This window comes from Clupea harengus, chromosome 2 (assembly GCF_900700415.2).
Source record: "Clupea harengus chromosome 2, Ch_v2.0.2, whole genome shotgun sequence".
In the NCBI taxonomy this organism is placed as follows: Eukaryota; Metazoa; Chordata; class Actinopteri; order Clupeiformes; family Clupeidae; genus Clupea; species Clupea harengus.
The window spans coordinates 3,541,925-3,567,073 of NC_045153.1; the positions used below are offsets into that span (position 1 = coordinate 3,541,925).

Genomic DNA, 25,149 nt, shown 5'->3' on the forward strand with positions numbered 1-25,149 from the left:
GAACTTGGTCTTCACTAGAATCATCATCAATGTTGGACAGGCCTACAGCAACATTACCGGCTTCTTCACAGCTCCAGTAAAAGGAGTCTACTACTTTAGATTCACGGTCATGGATGTACTATCCTCACGCTCGATGGCCATCAGGATTGTTAAGAATGGAAAGCAGGTCATGTGGTTGAGTGATTATGATAATGATGGGAGAAACTCCTACCTCTCCAGTGGTGTGACTCTGCAGCTGGAGGTGGGAGATGTAGTTAACATGCAACTCCCTGCAGGCTACAGGCTCTTTGATAATTCTAGTAACTACAGCACCTTCAGTGGCTTCCTGCTCTTTCCTCTTTGAAGGGAACACACTACTCAACTGCTCATGTTGTCAAATGATAAATAATATGCTTCATGATCATGCTCAAATAAAGCACCTTTAAACATTAATCCTTCTGTGTCATCGTTGGAAATATTGAGCAATGCTTTGATTCTGAAATCTTCCTCCATAATCACTTTAAATACTATAAATACATAACTGAATCAATAATATAGTGAGGTCACATGTGTAACTAGGCTTAGACAGCTAGAGGACTGGAAGGAGCAATTCTCTGAATTTGACAAAAAGAGTATTGGATTATAGTCACGGACTTCGCCTTTAAATCCATGTCCTCTATAGCCACTGTTGGTGGTCATCCCTGTTGCATCTGCAGTTCACTCTTCATTTGTTGCCTGACTTGAGTAAGGTCCACTTTGTGTAATACACCTTTATGCAGCGGTATAAATATAATTATGCTGCACTAAAATAGTACTGTGCTATCAATCTACTTCTTCCATATGAGCAGGGCATTATGTGAGGCTGTCATGCAGGTGTAGGGAGAATGGGAGGATTCAACAGTGTCATAGCAACATACTGTCATAGCAACCTACAGACAGAGGTGGCTGATGGGTAAATACAAAGTGACCAGAAAGAGAGGAAGTTAAGAAGACTGAAGGAAGAGAGAGAGAGAAAGAAAATGAGAGCAATCAATAAAGGAAGAGAGAATATTCAATTCAAGAGAGAATCAGGAGCAAGCAGATGGATTCAACACAGACAATCAAACCAACTCCCAATGCCAACATCAGCACATTACACACACACACACACACACACACACAGACACACACACACACACACCACACACACACACACACACACACACACACACACACACACACACACACACACACACTTATATATGATCCTTGGTCATGAGAATCAAACCAACTCCCAATGCCAACATCAGCACATTACACACACACACACACACACACACACACACACACACACACACACACACACACACACACACACACACATTTATATATGATACTTGGCCATGAGAATCAATCCAACTCCCAATGCCAACATCAGCACATTTTACACTATGATCCTTGGCCATGAGAATCAAATGTTACAAAGTTACAAGTGAGTCAAAGCTATCCAGCATGGCTCCATGTCACTGACATCATGTGAAAAAGTTCATACTCAAAGTGAACTACACTCTCCCAAATGTTTACAAAATATACTTAGAAAGGATTCTTCATGTGTTTTTTTCACTCCAAGTAAAGCAATATTATTATATCTCTTCTTTAAACAAACAACATGCAAATATTAGTGTGTCGTACACATGCTTTAAAACAGGGCAGCTTTTTATGCTTCTTCCTTCTCACTCATTTAAATGAAGAATCTGTAGACAAGCAAGCAGGCTCCCAGTCAGAGCAGCCTGTACTGTCCAAACAAGTTGTTAGGTGAAAATCCACATTAAAGTTTACCTCGGACTCCGGAGTTGGGTATAAGAATGTCTTTATTCAATATGCATATTGGGCTCACGCATGTCTTGGGAGACAAGACAGAAGCAAAGTTAAACACACTACACAAGCTTTACATAGGCTGAAGTTGAACACACCACACAAGGTTTCTATAGGCTGAAGTTGAACACATCACACAAGGTTTATATAGGCTGAAGTTGAACACATCACACAAGGTTTATATAGGCTGAAGTTGAACACATCACACAAGGTTTCTATAGGCTGAAGTTGAACACATCACACAAGGTATATATAGGCTGAAGTTGAACACATCACACAAGGTTTATATAGGCTGAAGTTGAACACATCACACAAGGTTTCTATAGGCTGAAGTTGAAACACATCACACAAGGTTTCTATAGGCTGAAGTTGAACACATCACACAAGGTATATATAGGCTGAAGTTGAACACATCACACAAGGTTTATATAGGCTGAAGTTGAACACATCACACAAGGTTTATATAGGCTGAAGTTGAACACACCACACAAGGTTTCTATAGGCTGAAGTTGAACACATCACATAGGTTTCTATAGGCTGAAGTTGGCGTTCTCTGACGCCAAAGCACTATGTCAGCAGAGATAACCACATGGTGGGTTCCCACGTCCGAGGTCATCTTACTCTGCTTTTTGCAACGTTTGCGTGTACAATCTTCCAGATGTAGGAAAGAAATACATGCAGTTTTTCTTTCCAGCTTCTGCTTACACACACTAGATGATCCCAGAGAAACACACACACACACACACACACACACACACACACACACACACACACACTCAGAGAGAGATTACACGCAGAGGTGCAGAAGCAGCCAAGCATTTGCCTTTAAGTGTGTTCATTGATAGATGCCAGTCTGGCCACTCCTGTGTTTTACTAATGCACTCAGACTAAATAAAGGATGACTGAGCGGGTCTGTGTCAACACAGGGGCTGAACACATCAGACTTAACACTGGACTGAGTGGGTCTGTGTGAACTTAGCACTGGACTGAGTGGGTCTGTCTGAACCTGGACTGAGTGGGTCTGTGTCAACACAGGGGCTGGACACATCAGACTTAACACTGGACTGAGTGGGTCTGTCTGAACCTGGACGAGTGGCTGACTGAGCTGAAAAGTTACTGGATATGTAGGACCCTCTTCAGTATTAGTTTAAAAGGCTCTACCCTACGCAGACCACACAGAAAGCCCACTGCACAGACACAGAGAGTGCTCTAAGCAGCATTAGGCCATGCACAGCCTGATGCTCACAGACTGAAAATCAAATATTACACAACTATGATGCAATATCCTGCTGTCATGAGCTCACAGAGGAATTGTAACAGAAGACAAGACAACAACCTGATTTTTTACATCCAGCTGAATACTGGTATTTGGGTCATTCCACGCCAAACGGGACAATGGCTCCCACTTGACCGTCTCAGATTTGGCTGAAAAAAATCAAGGTTGTTCATACACTTCTTAATGGGTATAGTCCAAAATATTAGCTCTCTACTCCCAATAGTTTTGTCACAAAAAGATGTTTTAGGGGGGAGGGGGTGCCTGTACTTGAGACCCTTTTTGAGCAGCGTTTTCTGAAGAGCCATTTTCAAATTGCTATTACTAGAAAAGTATTTAAGCTAGCTCCTTCAAACTTTCTAGGCTTAAAATATGATACCATTACTTGAAGATTATGGACTCCCAAGGGTGTGGCTTGGGTATATCATAGTATTCGGGGTGCTTGAATTTGTCCAGTGATTCTTAAAGTCTAAGAGGAAGGAGTGAAATGAGGAAATGAAGCACTACCTGTCCTTCATGATGCGTGACAGGTTTGCACTATTTCACAACACTGATAACTGAATATCCACAGATACTATTATACACCAGTTCAGCTTCATAGAATGGGATTAATGAAAGACAATATATGTTGGAAATGCATGAAAGCCACAGGTTCCTTCCTTTTTGGAAACTACAACTTTACCAGAGTCTCCACAACTGTGTCTGCTTGGAGATAGCGTCCCTTCTACCACCAGACGGTGTCTAAAGCAGAGTTGCCCTGGCACATAGGCTGGGTTTATCACTGCAGTAAGAATTGTCCTAGACACTGGAAGAGCCAAATAAGGCCTAGTTTACAGACTGGCTGAAGCTAATGACGGATACACCTCCTTTGAAGATCTTATTGCAAGATGAATGATGGTAGGGGTACATTCTACATGTCTGGTCTCACTTCCTACATTTTATTCAATTAAACCCCCATAATTAAACTATTTTCAAGTATTATTCCATCTTAACTAACACCCGCCTATTTTCTATTTTATTTTATTTATTTATTTATTTTAAATTGTGAATTTTTGTATTTATTTATTTATGCGATGTAAAATATGACGGTGTATGTTGTGTGTTTCTCGTATGAAAAATCAAATAAAACACTTTGAAAAAAAACATGATAACTGAAACAACCAGATACTGTATGTCTTGGACAAAACCCAGCATATCAGTGATCCCTGGACTCCGGTTTTTCCCCCCGAAAGTGATGAAACCTCTATAAATAATCACCAAAGGGTCTCATGCAGCACTACTACAACTGCTACTACTATTACTGAGTAGTGTCAAAGAGGGCAGTGTTGGGTGAAAATTCACTCAAGTTGCCTCAGGACTCCGGAGTTGCATATAAGTATATTTATACAAACAACAACAACAAACAAGCTTGTCGGGCTCACCCCACGCCCTGGCAGGCCAGAGAGAGGCACGGGCCCACTCTCAAAGAGAGGGAGAGAGAGAGAGAGGAGAGAGGCCCACTCCCAGACTGCCAGCAGACGAGAGAAAAGCGAAATAAAAAACATTCTAAACATTTCCTTTTTAATTCTACATCTTTGTAAAGACTTCCTTCCTCTCTGGTATGACATTGCAGCCTCAGATGAAACAAGAATATGAAGCCCCACCTGTCCTACATTACTGGGTGAAAGGTTGTATTTTCCCACAACACTGATAACGTCCTGGAAAATCTATAATTTCTATCACTTGTCCCCTGGATCTTTTAACCTAAAAACGTTCCATAACATTTCTTACCATAATGAGTAACTGAGGCGGATAAAAAGGAGGTGTCTCAGAAGTGAAGACTAACACCTTCTACAAACGACTGCCTACTGCCGGCAAATATTACTACCTAGTTACGTCATAACACTACTGTAGTGTCAGAGAGGGAGTGATCGTTAAAGATGGAGGCGCTGTTATCACACTGCTGGTGCTTGCTGCTCTCCATGTGTGGATCTCAGACTCGGAGCACCCAGGACTGAACTTTCACCACAGAGAGCAGAGCACTGGGGCTGCTGCTGCTGCTGCAGTCACTACCCAGCTGGACGTCTCTGCTGAGCTCAGGGAACTCAGAGACATGGTAGTGGAGCTGAGAGTGACTCTGAGCTTCACTCAGGATGAGCTACGAAACACCAAAAATCTGCTGTACAAAATAGATGCTGAAAATGGATGCCCAAGACACAGAGATGACAGCTGTGAAACCAGAACTGGCTGCAAGTGAAGCCACTGAGACTGACATGGAGCATGTGAGAAATACACTGCAGCACAACACGACAGACCGGACCCACTGTGGAAGGCTGAAGTGATGAAGCTGAAGATGGAACAAGCAGCACAAGACACAACAGATGACTACTGTGAAGGCTGAAGTGCGTTGAACCTGAAGATGGAACAAACAGCACCAAGACACACAGATGGCTACTGTGAAGAACAGACTGGCATCAGGTGAACTTGAAGTGCTGAACATGAAGAAGAAACAAGCAGCACAAGAGGCGGAACTGGTAGTGCTGAAGACTAGGATGGACACTGGTGAAGCCCAAGTGGAGACCAGACTGTCTGCCAGTGAGACTGAGGTGGAGAAACTCAACATGGAACTTGCAGCACAAGAGGCAGAGCTGACAGCAGTGAAGACCAGACTGGCAGCCACTGAGACTGAAGTAGTGAATCTGGAGAAAGAGATTACAGAGAAACCAAGGTGGCATTCTCAGCAGGTCTGTACAACTCAGGATACATAGAGGCTGGGGAATACTGATCTGAACTTGGTCTTTACTAAAATCATCACCAATGTTGGACAGGCCTACAGAACATACCGGCTTCTTCACAGCTCCAGTAAAAGGAGTCTAACTACTTCAGATTCACAGTCATGGATGTACTATTCCTCACGCTCGATGGACCATCAGGATTGTTAAGAATGGAGAGCAGGTCATGCGGTTGTATGAGTATGATACCGATGGGGCAACAGTCCTACCTCTCCAGTGGTGTGACTCTGCAGCTGGAAGGTGGGAGATGTAGTTAACATGCAACTCCCTGCAGGCTCCAGGCTCTATGATGATTCTTATAACCGCAGCACCTTCAGTGGCTTCCTGCTCTTTCCTCTTTGAAGGGAACACACTGCTCAACTGATCATGTTGTCAAATGATAAATAATATGCTTCATGATCATGCTCAAAATAAAACACTTTAAACTTGAATCTTTCTGTGTCATCATTGGAAATATTGAGCAATGCTTTATTAACACAGGCTAATGCTTATTTTGTCCTGTTTTAATCAGGGACCGTGGTCTTTCAATTTGAGAGCATTATTTGTTCATTGCTTTATGTTTTTCACTCAGGCTGCTTGAATAACTTGCTCACTGATCTCTACTCTCTCTCTTTCTCTCACTCTCGCTCTCTCTCTCTCTCACTCTCTCTCACTCACTCTCTCTCTCTCATTTACTCACACTCTCCCTCACTCTCACTCTCTCTCTCTCCTTTCAAAAATGATGGTAAATAATGATGAACAATGAGCCGAACAAACATAAGCAAATCACCCATTTTCAAACTGAAATCTTTCTCCATAATCACTTTAAATACTGGAAATACATAACTGAATCAATAATATAGTGAGGTCACATGTGTAACTAGGCTTAGACAGCTAGAGGACTGGAAGGAGCAATTCTCTGAATTTGACAAAAAGAGTATTGGATTAGAGTCACGGACTGCACCTTTAAATCCATGTCCTCTATAGCCACTGTTGGTGGTCATCCCTGTTGCATCTGCAGTTCACTCTTCATTTGTTGCCTGACTTGAGTAAGGTCCACTTTGTGTAATACACCTTTATGCAGCAGTGTAATTATAATTGTTGTATAGTATTATGCTGCACTACAATAGTACTGTGCTATCAATCTACTTCTTCCACATGAGCAGGGCATTATGTGAGGCTGTCATGCAGGTATAGGGAGAATGGAGGGTTCAACAGTGTCATAGCAACATAGTGTCATAGCAACCTACAGACAGAGGTGGCTGATGGGTAAATACAAAGTGACCAGAAAGAGAGGAAGTAAAGAAGACTGAAGGAAGAGAGAGAGAGAAAGAGAGGAAGTAAAGAAGACTGAAGGAAGAGAGAGAGAGAAAGAAAATGAGAGCAATCAATAAAGGAAGAGAGAATATTCAATTCAAGAGAGAATCAGGAGCAAGCAGATGGATTCAACACAGACAATCAAACCAACTCCCAATTCCAACATCAGCACATTACACAGACACACACACACACACACACACACACACACACACACACACACACACACACACACACACACTTCAAAATGATACTTGGCCATGAGAATCAAACCAACTCCCAATGCCAACATCAGCACATTTTACACCACCACACACCACACACACACACACACACACACACACACACACACACACACACACACACACACACACACACACACACACATTTTACACTATGATACTTGGCCATGAGAATCAAACCAACTCCCAATGCCAACATCAGCACATTTATATATGATACTTGGCCATGAGAATCAAATGTTACAAAGTTACAAGTGAGTCAAAGCTATCCAGCATGGCTCCATATCACTGACATCATGTGAAAAAGTTCATACTCAAAGTGAACTACACTCTCCCAAATGTTTACAAAATATACTTGGAAAGGATTCTTAATGTGTTTTTTTCACTCCAAGTAAAGCAATATGATTTAAAACAGGGAAGCTTTTAAGTTTCTTCTTTCTCACTCATTTAAATGAAGAATCTGTAGAAAAGCAAGCAGGCTCCCAAACAAATTGTTAAGTGAAAATCCACATTAAAGTTTACCTCGGACTCCGGAGTTGGGTATAAGTATCTCTTTATTCAATATGCATATCGCGTTCGCTCATGTCTTGGCGGACAAGACAGAAGCAAAGTTGAACACATCACAAAATGTTTATACACAGTAGGCTGAAGTTGGCGTTCTCTGACGCCAAAGCACTATGTCAGCAGAGATAACCACATGGTGGGTTCCCACGTCCGAGGTCATCTTACTCTACTTTTTGCAAACGTTTGGGTGTACATGTCGATGTACGAAAAAGAAGAACACAGAGTCTTTTTTCCAGCTTCTGCTTACAAACAAAAACATTTTTAAGCCCACATACAAAGTCAGAAAGGTCACTTAAGACACAAAGGCATGCGACTACCATGTACATGATTATAGTCAGAGTTTTACATTTCTCTATCATGAGTCCTTTCCCACACACACACGCACACACACACACACACACACACACACACACATACCAACACCTGCTTCCACCACAGGTTGTCATGGAAACCAAACACACACTGGGGGTGAATAGGCCACAGGTGAAAGATGACCCCAGACACACACACACACACACACACTCACGCACACACACTCACACAAACATAAACAAACACACACCACCACAATCACACACAACACACACACACACACATACACACAGAAACTCAGAAAACACACACACACACACACACACACACACAAACAATTATTACGAATGCAATTATTGACACAATCATTCAGTTGTAATCAATCTGTCAAATCAGTCAATCAGATCAACAATGGCACACTCACAAACACACACACACATTACACACATAGTTGCAGATGCAGCCAAGCATTTGCCTGTAAGTGTGTTCATTCATAGATGCCAATCTGGCCACTCCTGTGTTTTACTAATGCACTCAGACTAAATAAAGGATGACTGAGTGGGTCTGTTTCAACACAGGGGCTGAACACATCAGACTTAACACTGGACTGAGTGGGTCTGTGTGAACTAAACACTGGACTGAGTGGGTCTGTGTGAACTTAGCACTGGATTGAGTGGGTCTGTGTCAACACAGGGGCTGTACATATCAGACATAGCACTGGACTGAGTGGGTCTGTTTCAACACAGGGGCTGGACACATCAGACATAACACTGGACTGAGTGGGTCTGTGTCAACACAGGGGCTGTACATATCAGACTTAGCACTGGACTGAGTGGGTCTGTGTGAACTTAGCACTGGACTGAGTGGGTCTGTGTGAACTTAGCACTGGACTGAGTGGGTCTGTGTGAACTTAACACTGGACTGAGTGGGTCTGTGTGAACTTAGCACTGGACTGAGTGGGTCTGTGTGAACTTAACACTGGACTGAGTGGGTCTGTGTGAACTAACACTGGACTGAGTGGGTCTGTGTCAACACAGGGGCTGAACACATCAGACATAACACTGGACTGAGTGGGTCTGTGTGAACTTAGCACTGGACTGAGTGGGTCTGTGTGAACTTAGCACTGGACTGAGTGGGTCTGTGTGAACTTAACACTGGACTGAGTGGGTCTGTGTGAACTTAGCACTGGGACTGAGTGGCGTCTGTGTGAACTTAAACACTGGGACTGAGGGGTCTGTGTGAACTTAACACTGGACTGAGTGGCGTCTGTGTCAACACAGGGGCTGAAACACATCAGACATAACACTGGACTGAGTGGGTCTGTGTGAACTTAGCACTGGACTGAGTGGGTCTGTGTGAACTTAGCACTGGACTGAGTGGGTCTGTGTGAACTTAACACTGGACTGAGTGGGTCTGTGTGAACTTAGCACTGGACTGAGTGGGTCTGTGTGAACTTAACACTGGACTGAGTGGGTCTGTGTGAACTTAACACTGGACTGAGTGGGTCTGTGTCAACACAGGGGCTGAACACATCAGACATAACACTGGACTGAGTGGGTCTGTGTGAACTTAGCACTGGACTGAGTGGGTCTGTGTGAACTTAGCACTGGACTGAGTGGGTCTGTGTGAACTTAGCACTGGACTAAGTGGGTCTGTTTGAACACAGGGGCTGGACACATCAGACTTAACACTGGACTGAGTGGGTCTGTCTGAACACAGGGGCTGGACACATCAGCCCAACTTAGCACTGGACTGAGTGAGTTTAAAAAAAAAGTGAGACTGAAAAAGGACATTAACCCACACCTTACCTAACTGATCCTACCAGTGACAGCTGTTTAAGTATTCAAAACAGCGATTAAACAATTAAAGTCTCGGGGAACACCATGTTTCAGCTCTTTCAGTGTCCATGAATATATTCCATGCTGAAAGTAATCAAGTTATCTGTCTGATAACAGCCTCACACATATCAAAGCTAAACTATAATCAGTGGAACTGGCAGAGTTTTGATGTTTTGAAACCCAGCATCCCCTCTCTCCAAGGCCCACCCCACTCCATGCCGCCTAGGGTTGGATAGGCTCAGGGACTGGCAGACAGACACACCTCCTGGTGCTGGTAAAGCTAATGTTGTTCAAATGTGTACACTTTATTATCTTTACACAATTACAAATGAAACTCTTCTGGATGTAACAATAATTCACCTGCTGATGATGGCAGAAACAGCAGAGGGAGAGGGCTGGAGTAAAGAAATGTTAATACATTGGTATTGATTAAAAAATAAAGACACAAACACATATATATTGACTAAATCTAGTCAGTTTCTCTGGACTTTCCATTATAAATATTTATATAATTCCATAAAGTCACCCAAAGATCAATTTTGCTTATTTATTTTTCCTCTTCTAGAGTTTTGGCAATTATTTATGACTATTTGTCTGTGGTGAGAGCTAGATCATCACTATCATTCACAGAAGGAATAGATGTGATTCTTAAAGCCGAGATCATCACTAGCATTCACAGAAGGAATATATGTGATTCTTAAAGCCTAGATCCTCACTAGCATTCACAGAAGGAATAGAAGATGAAGGAGTGAAATTAGGACATGAAGCACTACCAGCCCTACATGATGGGTGACAGCAGGTTCACCCCGAAAGTGAAGAAACCTTTATAAATAATCAACTGCTCCTACTATTACTACTACTGAGTGTGTCAGAGAGAGAGTGTTAGGTGAAAATTCACTTAAGTTACCTCAGGACTCCGGAGTTGCATATAAGTATATTTATTCAACAACAACAAGTTTGTCGGGCTCACCCACCTCCTGGCAAGCCAGAGAGAGGCACAGGCCCACTCTCAGAGAGAGAGAGAGAGAGAGAGAGAAAGAGAGAGAAACATAGAAAAAAACCTGTTATATGTTTTCTATACCACATTGTTACCACCTATAACTTATTGTTTGTTTTTATTTATTGATGTTTATTGTGCTTGTACATTTTATGTAAACATGCTTTGGCAACGTTGTATTGTATGCAGTATGCCAATAAAGCCTTTTTTGAATTTTGAATTTGAATTTGAATTTGAAAGAGAGAGAGAGAGAGAGAGAGAGAAAGAGAGAGAGAGCCCGGGCTCACTCCCAGACTGCAGCAGACGAGAGAAAAGCAAAATAAAAAACACTCTAAACATTTCATTTTTAATTCTATATCTTTGGAGAGACTTCCCTCCTCTCTGGTATGACATTGCAGCCTCAGATGAACAGAATATGAAGCCCCACCTGTCCTACATTATGGGTGACAGGTTGGTATTTTCCCACAACACTGATAACTAGATATATCCTGGAAAATCTACAATTTCTTAATCTTATCTGTGTCCCTGGACTTTATTTAACCTAACCTAACGTCATGAAATGTCTTACATAATGAGTAACTGAGGCATATAAAAGAGGGTGTCTCTGGAGTGAGACTAACAACTTTCTACAACTACTGCTACTGCTACTACTGCAAATACTACTACTGCTACTACAAAACTACTGTGTGTCAGAGAGGTGTTAAAGATGAGGGCTGTTATCACACTGCTGGTGCTGCTGCTCTCCATGTGTGGATCTCAGACTCGGAGCACCCAGACTGAAGTTCACACAGAGAGCCAGAGCACTGGGGCTGCTGCTGCTGCTGCTGCTGCTGCTGCTGCTGCTGCAGTCAATACCCAGCTGGACGTCTCTGCTGAGCTCAGGGAACTCAGAGACATGGTAGTGGAGCTGAGAGTGACTCTGAGCTTCACTCAGGATGATCTACACAAAATAGAGGCTGAAAATGATGCTCAAGACACAGAGATGACAGCAGTGAAACAAAGACTGGTGGCCAGTGAGACGGTGAATTTAGCACAAGAGGCAGAGATGACGAGTATGAAGACTGAAGTGATGAACCTGAGGATGGAACTGTCCGCCAGTGAGACTGAGGTGGAGAAACTCAAGATGGAACAGGCAGCACACAAGGCAGAGCTGACAGCAGTGAAGACCAGACTGGCAGCCAGTGAGACTGAGGTGGAGAAACTCAACATGGAACAGGCAGCACACAAGGCAGAGCTGACCGCAGTGAAGACCAGACTGGCAGCCACTGAGACTGAAGTAGTGAATCTGGAGAAAGAGATTACAGAGAAACCCAAGGTAGCATTCTCAGCAGGTCTGACTAACTCAGGATACATACAGGCTGGGAACACTGACCTGAACTTGGTCTTTACTAAAATCATCACCAATGTTGGACAGGCCTACAGCAGCATAACCGGCTTCTTCACAGCTCCAGTAAAAGGAGTCTACTACTTCAGATTCACAGTCATGGATCTACTATCCTCACGCTCGATGACCATCAGGATTGTTAAGAATGGAGAGCAGGTCATGCGGTTGGCAGAGTATGATACTGATGGGCAACAGTCCTACCTCTCCAGTGGTGTGACTCTGCAGCTGGAGGTGGGAGATGTAGTTAACATGCAACTCCCTGCAGGCTACAAGCTCTATGATCATTCTGATAACTACAGCACCTTCAGTGGCTTCCTGCTCTTTCCTCTTTGAAGGGAACACACTGCTCAACTGATCATGTTGTCAAATGATAAATAATATGCTTCATGATCATGCTCAAAATAAAACACTTTTAAACTTGAATCTTTCTGTGTCATCATTGGAAATATTAGCAATGCTTTATTAACACAGGCTAATGCTTATTTTGTCCTGTTTTTAATCAGGACCGTGGTCTTTCAATTTGAGAGCATTATTTGTTCATTGCTTTATGTTTTCACTCAGGCTGCTTGAATAACTTGCTCACTGATCTCTACTCTCTCTCTTTCTCTCACTCTCGCTCTCTCTCTCTCTCTCACTCTCTCTCACTCACTCTCTCTCTCTCATTTACTCACACTCTCCCTCACTCTCACTCTCTCTCTCTCCTTTCAAAAATGATGGTAAATAATGATGAACAATGAGCCGAACAAACATAAGCAAATCACCCATTTTCAAACTGAAATCTTTCTCCATAATCACTTTAAATACTGGAAATACATAACTGAATCAATAACATAGTGAAGTCACATGTGTAACTAGGCTTAGACAGCTAGAGGACTGGAAGGAGCAATTCTCTGAATTTCACAAAAAGAGTATTGGATTAGAGTCACGGACTGCACCTTTAAATCCATGTCCTCCATAGCCACTGTTGGTGGTCATCCCTGTTGCATCTGCAGTTCACTCTTCATTTGTTGCCTGACTTGAGTAATGTCCACTTTGTGTAATGCACTTTTATGCAGCAGTATAAATATAATTGTTGTATAGTATTATGCTGCACTACAATAGTACTGTGCTATCAATCTACTTCTTCCATATGAGCAGGGCATTATGTGAGGCTGTCATGCAGGTATAGGGAGAATGGGAAGGTTCAACTGTGTCATAGCGACATAGTGTCATAGCAACCTACAGACAGAGGTGGCTGATGGGTAAATACAAAGTGACCAGAAAAGAGAGGAAGTAAAGAAGACTGAAGGAAGAGAGAGAGAGAAAGAAAATGAGAGCAATCAATAAAGGAAGAGAGAATATTCAATTCAAGAGAGAATCAGGAGCAAGCAGATGGATTCAACACAGACAATCAAACCAACTCCCAATGCCAACATCAGCACATTACACACACACACACACACACACACACACACACACACACACACACACACACACACTCACACACACATTTATATATGATACTTGGCCATGAGAATCAAACCAACTCCCAATGCCAACATCAGCACATTTATATATGATCCTTGGCCATGAGAATCAAATGTTACAAAGTTACAAGTGAGTCAAAGCTATCCAGCATGGCTCCATATCACTGACATCATGTGAAAAAGTTCATACTCAAAGTGAACTACACTCTCCCAAATGTTTACAAAATATACTTGGAAAGGATTCTTAATGTGGTTTTTTTCACTCCAAGTAAAGCAATATTATTATACCTCTTCTTTATACAAACAACATGCAAATATTAGTGTGCATCACACATAATTTAAAACAGGGCAGCTTTTTATGCTTCTTCTTTCTCACTCATTTAAATGAAGAATCTGTAGACAAGCAAGCAGGCTCCCAGTCAGAGCAGGCAGTACTGTCCAAACGAGTTGTTAGGTGAAAATCCAAATTAAAGTTTACCTCGGACTCCGGAGTTGGGTATAAGTATCTCTTTATTCAATATGCATATTGGGCTCACGCATGTCTTGGGAGACAAGACAGAAGCAAAGTTAAACACATCACACAAGCTTTACATAGGCTGAAGTTGAACACATCACACAAGCTTTACATAGGCTGAAGTTGGCGTTCTCTGACACCAAAGCACTAGATAACCACATGGTGGGTTCCCACGTCCGAGGTCATCTTACTCTGCTTTTTGCAACGTTTGCGTGTACAATCTTCCAGATGTAGGAAAGAAGTACACACGGTCTTTCTGTCCAGCTTCTGCTTACACACACACTAGTTTCGGCACACACACACACACACACACACACACACACACACACACACACACACACACACCAAAACACACACACACCTGAACACACACACACACAAACACACACACACCCACACTCACACACACACACACACACACACACACACAAACAGACACACACTCACACACACACACACACACACACACACACACACACACACACACACACACACCAAAACACACACACACCTGAACACACACACACACAAACACACACACACCCACACTCACACACACACACACAAACAGACACACACTCACACACACACACACACACACAAACAGACTCACACACACACACACACACACACACACATTACACACATACTTGCAAAAGCAGCCATTTGCCTTTAAGTGTGTTCATTCATAGATGCCAGTCTGGCCACTCCTGTGTTTTACTAATGCACTCAGACTAAATAAAGGATGACTGAGTGGGTCTGTGTCAACACAGGGGCTGAACACATCAGACATAACACTGGACTGAGTGGGTCTGTGTGAACTTAGCACTGGATTGAGTGGGTCTGTGTGAAGTTAGCACTGGACTGAGTGGGTCTGTGTGAACTTAGCACTGGATTGAGTGGGTCTGTTTGAACACAGGGGCTGGACACATCAGCCCAACTTAGCACTGGACTGAGTGAGTTTAAAAAAAATAGTGAGACTGAATAAGGACATTAACCCACACCTTACCTAGCTGATCCTACCAGTGACAGGTGTTTAAGTCTTCACAACAGCGATTAAACGATTAAAGTCTCCGGGAACAGCATGTTTCAGCTCTTTTTTCTTTGATTAGTGGCCATGAATGTATTCCATGCTGAAAGTAATCAAGTTATCTGTCTGATAACAGCCTCACACATATCAAAGCTAAACTATAATCATTTGAACTGGCAGAGTTTTGATGTTTTGAAACCCAGCATCCCCTCTCTCCAAGGCCCACCCCACTCCATGCCGCCTAGGTTTGGATAGGCTCAGGGACTGGCAGACAGACACACCTCCTGGTGCTGGTGAAGCTAATGTTGTTCAAATGTATACACTTTATTATCTTTACACAATTACAAATGAAACTCTTCTGGATGTAACATTAATTCACCTACTGATGATGGCAGAAACAGCAGAGGGAGAGGGCTGGAGTAAAGAAATGTTAATACATTGGTATTGGTTAAAAAATAAAGACACAAACACATATATATTGACTAAATCTAGTCAGTTTCTCTGGACTTTCCATTATAAATATTTATATAATTCCATAAAGTCACCCAAAGATCAATTTTGCTTATTTATTTTTCTTCTTCTAGAGTTTTGGCAATTATTTATGACTATTTGTCTGTGGTGAGAGCTAGATCATCACTAGCATTCACAGAAGGAATAGATGTGATTCTTAAAGTCTAGATCCTCAGTAGCATTCCCAGAAGGAATAGAAGACGAAGGAGTGAAATTAGGACATGAAGCACTACCAGCCCTACATGATACGTGACAGGTTCACCCCGAAAGTGAAGAAACCTTTATAAATAATCACTAAAGGGTCTCATACAGTACTACTGCAACTGCTACTATTACTACTGAGTGTGTCAGAGAGGGAATGTTGGGTGAAAATTCACTTAAGTTACCTCAGGACTTGCGGTATTGCATATAAATATATTTATTCAACAAGAACAAGCTTGTCGGGCTCACCCGCGTCCTGGCAGGCCAGAGTGAGGCACGGGCCCACTCTCAGAGAGAGAGAAAGAGAGAGAGAGAGAGAGAGAGAGAGAGAGAGAGAGAGCCCGGGCTCACTCCCAGACTCCAGCAGACGAGAGAGAGACAGACAGACAGACAGAGAGAGAGAGAGAGAGAGAGAGAGAGCACCGGCTCACTCCCAGACTGCAGCAGACGAGAGAAAAGCAAAATAAAAAACTCTGAACATTTCATTTTTAATTCTATATCTTTGTAAAGACTTCCTTCCTCTCTGGTATGGCATTGCAGCCTCAGATGAACAGAATATGAAGCCCCACCTGTCCTACATTATGGGTGACAGGTTTGTATTTTCCCACATCACTGATAACCAGATATATCCTGGAAAATCTACAATTTCTAATTCTTATCAGTGTCCCTGGACTTAATTTAACCTCAAAACGTCATGAAATCTCTTACATAATGAGTAACTGATGCATATAAAAGAGGGTGTCTCAGGAGTGAGACTAACAACTTTCTACAACTTACTACTACTGCTACTACTGCAAATACTACTACTACTACTACTACACAACTACTGTGTGTCAGAGAGGGAGTGATGTTAAAGATGAGGGCTGTTATCACACTGCTGGTGCTGCTGCTCTCCATGTGTGGATCTCAGACTCGGAGCACCCAGACTGAACTTCACACAGAGAGCCAGAGCACTGGGGCTGCTGCAGCTGCTGCAGTAACTACCCAGCTGGACGTCTCTGCTGAGCTCAGGGAACTCAGAGACATGGTAGTGGAGCTGAGAGTGACTCTGAGCTTCACTCAGGATGAGCTACAGAAAATAGAGGCTGAAAATGATGCCCAAGACACAGAGATGACAGCTGTGAAGACCAGACTGGCTGCGAGTGAAACTGAAGTGGTGAATCTGAGGAATGATCTGAGGTCAGTTACTGAGAGACTGGTAGCCACTGAGACTGACATGGAGCATGTGAAGAAAGACACTGCAGCACAACACACAGACCTGACCACTTTGAACACTGAAGTGATGAACCTGATCAAGGAACAAGCAGCTCAAGAGGCAGAACTGGTAGTGCTGAAGACTAGGATGGACACTGGTGAAGCCCAAGTGGAGACCAGACTGTCTGCCAGTGAGACTGAGGTGGAGAAACTGAAGATGGAACATGCAGCACAAGAGGCAGAGCTGACAGCAGTGAAGACCAGACTGGCAGCCACTGAGACTGAAGTAGTGAATCTGGAGAAAGAGATCACAGAGAAACCCAAGGTGGCATTCTCAGCAGGTCTGTACAACTCAGGATACATAGAGGCTGGGAATACTGATCGGAACTTGGTCTTTACTAGAATCATCACCAATGTTGGACAGGCCTTTAGCGACATAACCGGCTTCTTCACAGCTCCAGTAAAAGGAGTCTACTACTTCAGATTCACAGTCATGGATGTACTATCCTCACGCTTGATGGCCATCAGGATGTTGAAGAATGGAGAGCAGGTCATGTATTTGGATGAGTATGATAATGATGGGCAGCACTCCTATCTCTCCAGTGGTGTGACTCTGCAGCTGGAGGTGGGAGATTTAGTTAACATGCAACTCCCTGCAGGCTACAGGCTCTTTGATGATTCTAATAACCACAGCACCTTCAGTGGCTTCCTGCTCTTTCCTCTTTGAAGGGAACACACTGCTCAACTGCTCATGTTGTCAAATGATAAATAATATGCTTCATGATCATGCTCAAATAAAGCACTTTTAAACCTTAATCCTTCTCTGTCATTATTGGAAATATTGAGCAATGCTTTATCAACACAGGTTAATCCTTATTTTGTCCTGTTTTTAATCAGGACCGTGGTTTTTCAATTTGAGAGCAATTGTATTTATCTTCTCACTCAGGCTACTTGTATAACTCTCTCTCTCTCTACTCTCTCTCTCTCTACTCTCTCTCTACTCTCTCTCTACTCTCTCTCTCTCTCTCTCTCTCACTCTCTCTCTCACTCTCTCTCTCTCCTTTCAAAAATGATGGTAAATAATGATGGTAAATAATGAGCCGAACAAACATGAGCAAATCACCCATTTTCAAACTGAAATCTTTCTCCATAATCACTTTAAATACTGGAAATACATAACTGAATCAATAATATAGTGAGGTCACATGTGTAACTAGGCTTAGACAGCTAGAGGACTGGAAGGAGCAATTCTCTGAATTTCACAAAAAGAGTATTGGATTAGAGTCACGGACTGCACCTTTAAATCCATGTCCTCTATAGCCACTGTTGGTGGTCATCACTGTTCCCTCTGCAGTTCACTGTTCAATTGTTGCCTGACTTGAGTAATGTCCACTTTGTGTAATGCACTTTTATGCAGCAGTATAAATATAATTGTTGTATAGTATTATGCTGCACTACAATAGTACTGTGCTATCAATCTACTTCTTCCATATGAGCAGGGCATTATGTGAGGCTGTCATGCAGGTATAGGGAGAATGGGAGGGTTCAACTGTGTCATAGCGCCATAGTGTCATAGCAACCTACAAACAGAGGTGGCTGATGGGTAAATACAAAGTGACCTGAAAAGAGAGGAAGTAAAGAAGACTGAAGGAAGAGAGAGAGAGAGAAAGAAAATGAGAGCAATCAATAAAGGAAGAGAGAATATTCAATTCAAGAGAGAATCAGGAGCAAGCAGATGGATTCAACACAGACAATCAAACCAACTCCCAATGCCAACATCAGCACATTACACACACACACACACACACACACACACACACATTTTACACTATGATCCTTGGCCTGAGAATCAAATGTTACAAAGTTACAAGTGAGTCAAAGCTATCCAGCATGGCTCCATATCACTGACATCATGTGAAAAAGTTCATACTCAAAGTGAACTACACTCTCCCAAATGTTTACAAAATATACTTAGAAAGGATTCTTAATGTGTTTTTTTTTCACTCCAAGTAAAGCAATATGATTTAAAACAGGGAAGCTTTTAAGCTTCTTCTTTCTCACTCACTTAAATGAAGAATCTGTAGAAAAGCAAGCAGGCTCCCAAATGAGTTGTTAGGTGAAAATCCACATTAAAGTTTACCTCGGACTCCGGAGTTGTGTATAAGTATCTCTTTATTCAATATGCATATCGGGTTCACTCATGTCTTGGCAGACAAGACAGAAGCAAAGTTGAACACATCACAAAAGGTTTATACACAGTAGGCTGAAGTTGCCGTTCTCTGACGGCAAAGCACTATGTCAGCAGAGATAACCACATGGTGGGTTCCCACGTCCGAGGTCATCTTACTCTGCTTTTTGCAAACGTTTGGGTGTACATGTTCCAGATGTATGAAAAAGAAGAACACAGAGTCTTTTTTCCAGCTTCTGCTTACAAACACAAACGTTTTAAGCCCACATACACACACACACACACATTCACACACTGTTATGACCCACAGTGACACACACACACACACACACACACACACACACACACACACACACACACACACACACTAGTTTAAGCTCATATACAAAGTCAGAAAGGTCAGCACTTAAGACACAAAGGCATGCGATTACCACACATACATGATTATAGTCAGAGTTTTACATTTCTCTATCATGAGTCCTTTCCCACACACACACACACACACACACATACCAACACCTGCTTCCACCACCAGGTTGTCATGGAAACCAAACACACACTGGGGGTGAATAGGCCACAGGTGAAAGATGACCCCACACACACACACACACACACACACACACACACACACACACACACACACACACACACACACACACACACACACACACACACATACACATTACACACATACTTGCAAAAGCAGCCATTTGCCTTTAAGTGTGTTCATTCATAGATGCCAGTCTGGCCACTCCTGTGTTTTACTAATGCACTCAGACTAAATAAAGGATGACTGAGTGGGTCTGTGTGAACTTAGCACTGGACTGAGTGGGTCTGTCTGAACCTGGACTGAGTGGGTCTGTGTCAACACAGGGGCTGGACACATCAGCCCAACTTAGCACTGGACTGAGTGAGTTAAAAAAAATAGTGAGTTAGGCTGAATAAGGACATTAACCCACACCTTACCTAGCTGATCCTACCAGTGACAGGTGTATTCAAAACAGCGTTTAAACTATTAAAGTCTCGAGGGACACAATGTTTCAGCGCTTTTTAGTTTGATTAGTGGCCATGAATATATTCCATGCTTCAGGTTTTCTGTCTGATAACAGCCTCACACATATCAAAGTTACACTATAATCATTTGAACTGGCAGAGTTTTGATGTTTTGAAACCCAGCATCCCCTCTCTCCAAGGCCCACCCCACTCCATGCCGCCTAGGTTTGGATAGGCTCAGGGACTGGCAGACAGACACACCTCCTGGTGCTGGTAAAGCTAATGTTGTTCAAATGTATACACTTTATTCTCTTCACACAATTAAAAATGTAACTCTTCTGGATGTAACATTAATTCACCTACTGATGATGGCAGAAACAGCAGAGGGAGAGGGCTGGAGTAAGGAAATGATAATAAATCGGTATTGATTAAAAAAATGAAAGACACAAACACATATATATTGACTAAGTCTAGTCAGTTTCTCTGGACTTTCCATTATAAATATTTATATAATTCCATAAAGTCACCCAAAGATCAATTTTGCTTATTTATTTTTCCTCTTCTAGAGTTTTGGCAATTATTTATGACTATTTGTCTGTGGTGAGAGCTAGATCATCACTAGCATTCCCAGAAGGAATAGCATTCCCAGAAGGAATAGATGTGATTCTTAAAGTCTAGATCATCACTAGCATTCCCAGAAGGAATAGAAGACGAAGGAGTGAAATTAGGACATGAAGCACTACCAGCCCTACATGATACGTGACAGGTTCACCCCGAAAGTGAAGAAACCTTTATAAATAATCACTAAAGGGTCTCATACAGTACTACTGCAACTGCTACTATTACTACTGAGTGTGTCAGAGAGGGAGTGTTGGGTGAAAATCCACTTAAGTTACCTCAGGACTTGCGGTATTGCATATAAATATATTTATTCAACAAGAACAAGCTTGTCGGGCTCACCCGCGTCCTGGCAGGCCAGAGTGAGGCACGGGCCCACTCTCAGAGAGAGAGAAAGAGAGAGAGAGAGAGAGAATTTTTTTTTTTTTGAATTTTATAAAAAACTTTTTATTAGGTAAACAGCATTGCAAACAGTGTTTTACACATTATTCAAAAGGAAACAAAACATCAAAAACAAAATCATCATCATCATCAACTGAGCACACAGCTTTTTCACAGCACCACTGTGCAACAAAAGTATCCAAGTCATTCATTGCTTTGTAGAAACAAAAACCGAGTGAGACTCTCGACATCAGCAGATTCCTTAAAACAGGTACCACATGACAAAAATGAAACAATGCTCAATTTCTCCCAACACATGGGCAAACAATAATCCATCATTTAGCACAGGGCAACATTTAATTTATTCAGTTTTTAAAAAAGTCGTACAAAATAAATCGCTAACACCATTTAAATGTAGAGAGCCACACTTGATGGTGTTACACATACAGAAAAAACTAAGTAGACTTTATTTTTCCACGCAACTTTTTTCTCAACTTGCTCATTATTTTCCGGAGACGAAACACCGCCGTATCCTCAAACACACCCTCCCTTATCCACCAGGCAGCGTCGCTAATAAACTGCGAGCAGTCTGGAAAATGCAGTTCAACCTCCACGTTCCGCATCCCCTTCGTGACATGTAGGAAAGTATTAATGCTATCTGCAGTATATGTCCTATCTTCGCTGGAGAGCTTTACATCTCCCTGCGAACAATCGGACCAGTTTGAATCCATGGATTCGCAATCGCTATCATTTGTGTGTTCATCTTTCTTTATTTTAGTCACGTTAATCTCCGGGCCCATTTTTCTCTTCACCGGGGCTTTGAAAACTGGGTCTATGTCGATAGCCTCCACCACATCCACTGACGTTTGAGGGACTGTCAGTGTCTGTATTGAAGGCCCCTTTTTATTTCCAGGTTCACATGATCCAGCCGCAGCTAGCTCTTCTGCGACAAAAATAGCGACAGAAGGCTCCATCACCACCGACTCACCCGCCACGGCTTCGGGGCCAAGCACAATCAGACAATCCCCCTCAAGTCCGCTTCCCTCGGTCCCATCCACCGAGGGTTCTACCTCAGTGACTGGGGGAACGACTGTGGAGGACTCATTAGTTTTAGCTGGAGTTTTCTCCTTTTCAGTGTTGGCATTTTTGCCAGGACAATAGCGACCAATGTGTCCTGCTCCACCGCAACTGAAACATTTCAACGCAGTGTCTGACGTTGCATACACCACATAATCGAACCCTTCCACCCTTAGCTTCAGTGTTAGCTCAATCTCCTCCATGCCACTATTAAGGACCATGTACACTTGTCTTCTAAACGACACTAGATGTCGAAGAAGGGGCGATTTACATCCCAGAGGGATTTTTCGAAAATGTGAAACCAGCTGACCATGCCGTTGCAATTCTTTAGCAAAAAGCTCATCTTTGATGAACGGGGGTACATTTGAAATGATTACTTTCTTGGCGGGGGTACTGAGTGGGAGGACTGGAGTGAGGGAATCATTGAGTACTATACCCTGCACAATTACCTCATTAGCCTTATCAATTGTGCTGAGAAACAGCACAACCGCATTGTTCATTCGTGAAGCCGACTTCACGTTATCGTGACCAATAATTTCACCAACCGCCAAGCTACAATCTTCTACACTCGCGCTGCACTCCACCTTCACTCCGTGCCGCCGAGTTAGTTTTTCAAATTCCATGCTCCCCGCGGCGGCCATGCTCCCAGCAAAAGCCGGTTGCAGACTCCACGGGCAAACAATCCGTGATATTTACAACACCAAACTAAACCAAAACCCAGTAATTGTAAAACTAAGTGCATGCACACATAAACAACAAGTACATATAAACAACACACAAAGTTAGAAAAGTTAGAATTAGACTCACACGCGTTCAGCCGCTCACTCACTCACTCACGCATGCGCTCATAGAGAGAGAGAGAGAGAAAGAAAGAGAGAGAGAGAGAGAGAGAGAAAGAGAGAGAGAGCCCGGGCTCACTCCCAGACTGCAGCAGACGAGAGAGAGAGAGAGAGACAGACAGAGAGAGAGAGAGAGAGAGAGAGAGAGAGAGCGAGCACCGGCTCACTCCCAGACTGCAGCAGACGAGAGAGAGAGAGAGCACCGGCTCACTCCCAGACTAAAGCAGACGAGAGAGAGAGAGAGAGAGAGAGAGCCCGGGCTCACTCCCAGACTGCAGCAGACGAGAGAAAAGCAAAATAAAAAACACTCTAAACATTTCATTTTTAATTCTATATCTTTGGAGAGACTTCCCTCCTCTCTGGTATGACATTGCAGCCTCAGATGAACAGAATATGAAGCCCCACCTGTCCTACATTATGGGTGACAGGTTGGTATTTTCCCACATCACTGATAACCAGATATATCCTGGAAAAACTATAATTTCTTAATCTTATCTGTGTCCCTGGACTTTATTTAACCTAACCTAACCTCATGAAATGTCTTACATAATGAGTAACTGAGGCATATAAAAGAGGGTGTCTCAGGAGCGAGACTAACAACCTTCTACAACTACTACTACTGCTACTACTGCAAATACTACTACTGCTACTACAGAACTACTGTGTGTCAGAGAGGGAGTGATGTTAAAGATGAGGGCTGTTATCACACTGCTGGTGCTGCTGCTCTCCATGTGTGGATCTCAGACTCGGAGCACCCAGACTGAACTTCACACAGAGAGCCAGAGCACTGGGGCTGCTGCTGCTGCTGCAGTCGATACCCAGCTGGACGTCTCTGCTGAGCTCAGGGAACTCAGAGACATGGTAGTGGAGCTTAGAGTGACTCTGAGCTTCACTCAGGATGATCTACACAAAATAGAGGCTGAAAATGATGCCCAAGACACAGAGATGACAGCTGTGAAACAAAGACTGGTGGCCAGTGAGACTAAAGTGGAGGCTCTCGAAGGGGTGAATTCAGCACAAGAGGCAGACCTGACCACTATGAAGACTGAAGTGATGAACATGAAGATGGAACTGTCTGCCAGTGAGACTGAGGTGGAGAAACTCAAGATGGAACATGCAGCACAAGAAGCAGAACTGACAGCAGTGAAGACCAGACTGGTGGCCAGTGAGACTAAAGTGGAGGCTCTCGAAAGGGTGAATTCAGCACAAGAGGCAGAAATGACAACTATGAAGACTGAAGTGATAAACATGAAGATTGAACAAGCAGCACAAGAGGCAGAGCTGACAGCAGTGAACACCAGAGTGGCAGCCACTGAGACTGAAGTAGTGAATCTGGAGAAAAAGATTACAGAGAAACCCAAGGTGGCATTCTCAGTAGGTCTGACTAACTCAGGATACATAGAGGCCGGGAATACTGATCTGAACTTGGTCTTTACTAGAATCATCACCAATGTTGGCCAGGCCTACAGCAGCATAACCGGCTTCTTCACAGCTCCAGTAAAAGGAGTCTACTACTTCAGATTCACAGTCATGGATTTTCTATCCACACGCTCGATGTATATCAGGATGGTTAAGAATGGAGAGAGGGTCATGCAGTTGGGAGAGTATGATAATGATGGGCATGGCTC

General features: G+C 43.0%; 1 protein-coding gene across 1 annotated transcript in view; it reads left to right on the forward strand.

Moving 5' to 3' along the window:
• LOC116217881 (centrosomal protein of 83 kDa-like) overlaps positions 1-18,235 on the forward strand; it is a 19,335-nt gene extending 1,100 nt beyond the window's left edge. The window contains exon 2 of the mRNA XM_031580013.2: positions 17,411-18,235. Coding sequence (XP_031435873.1) covers positions 17,411-18,152 — 742 coding nt within the window. The 3' untranslated portion in view covers positions 18,153-18,235. The remainder of the gene's footprint in view (positions 1-17,410) is intronic.
• Positions 18,236-25,149: the final 6,914 nt, after the last annotated feature.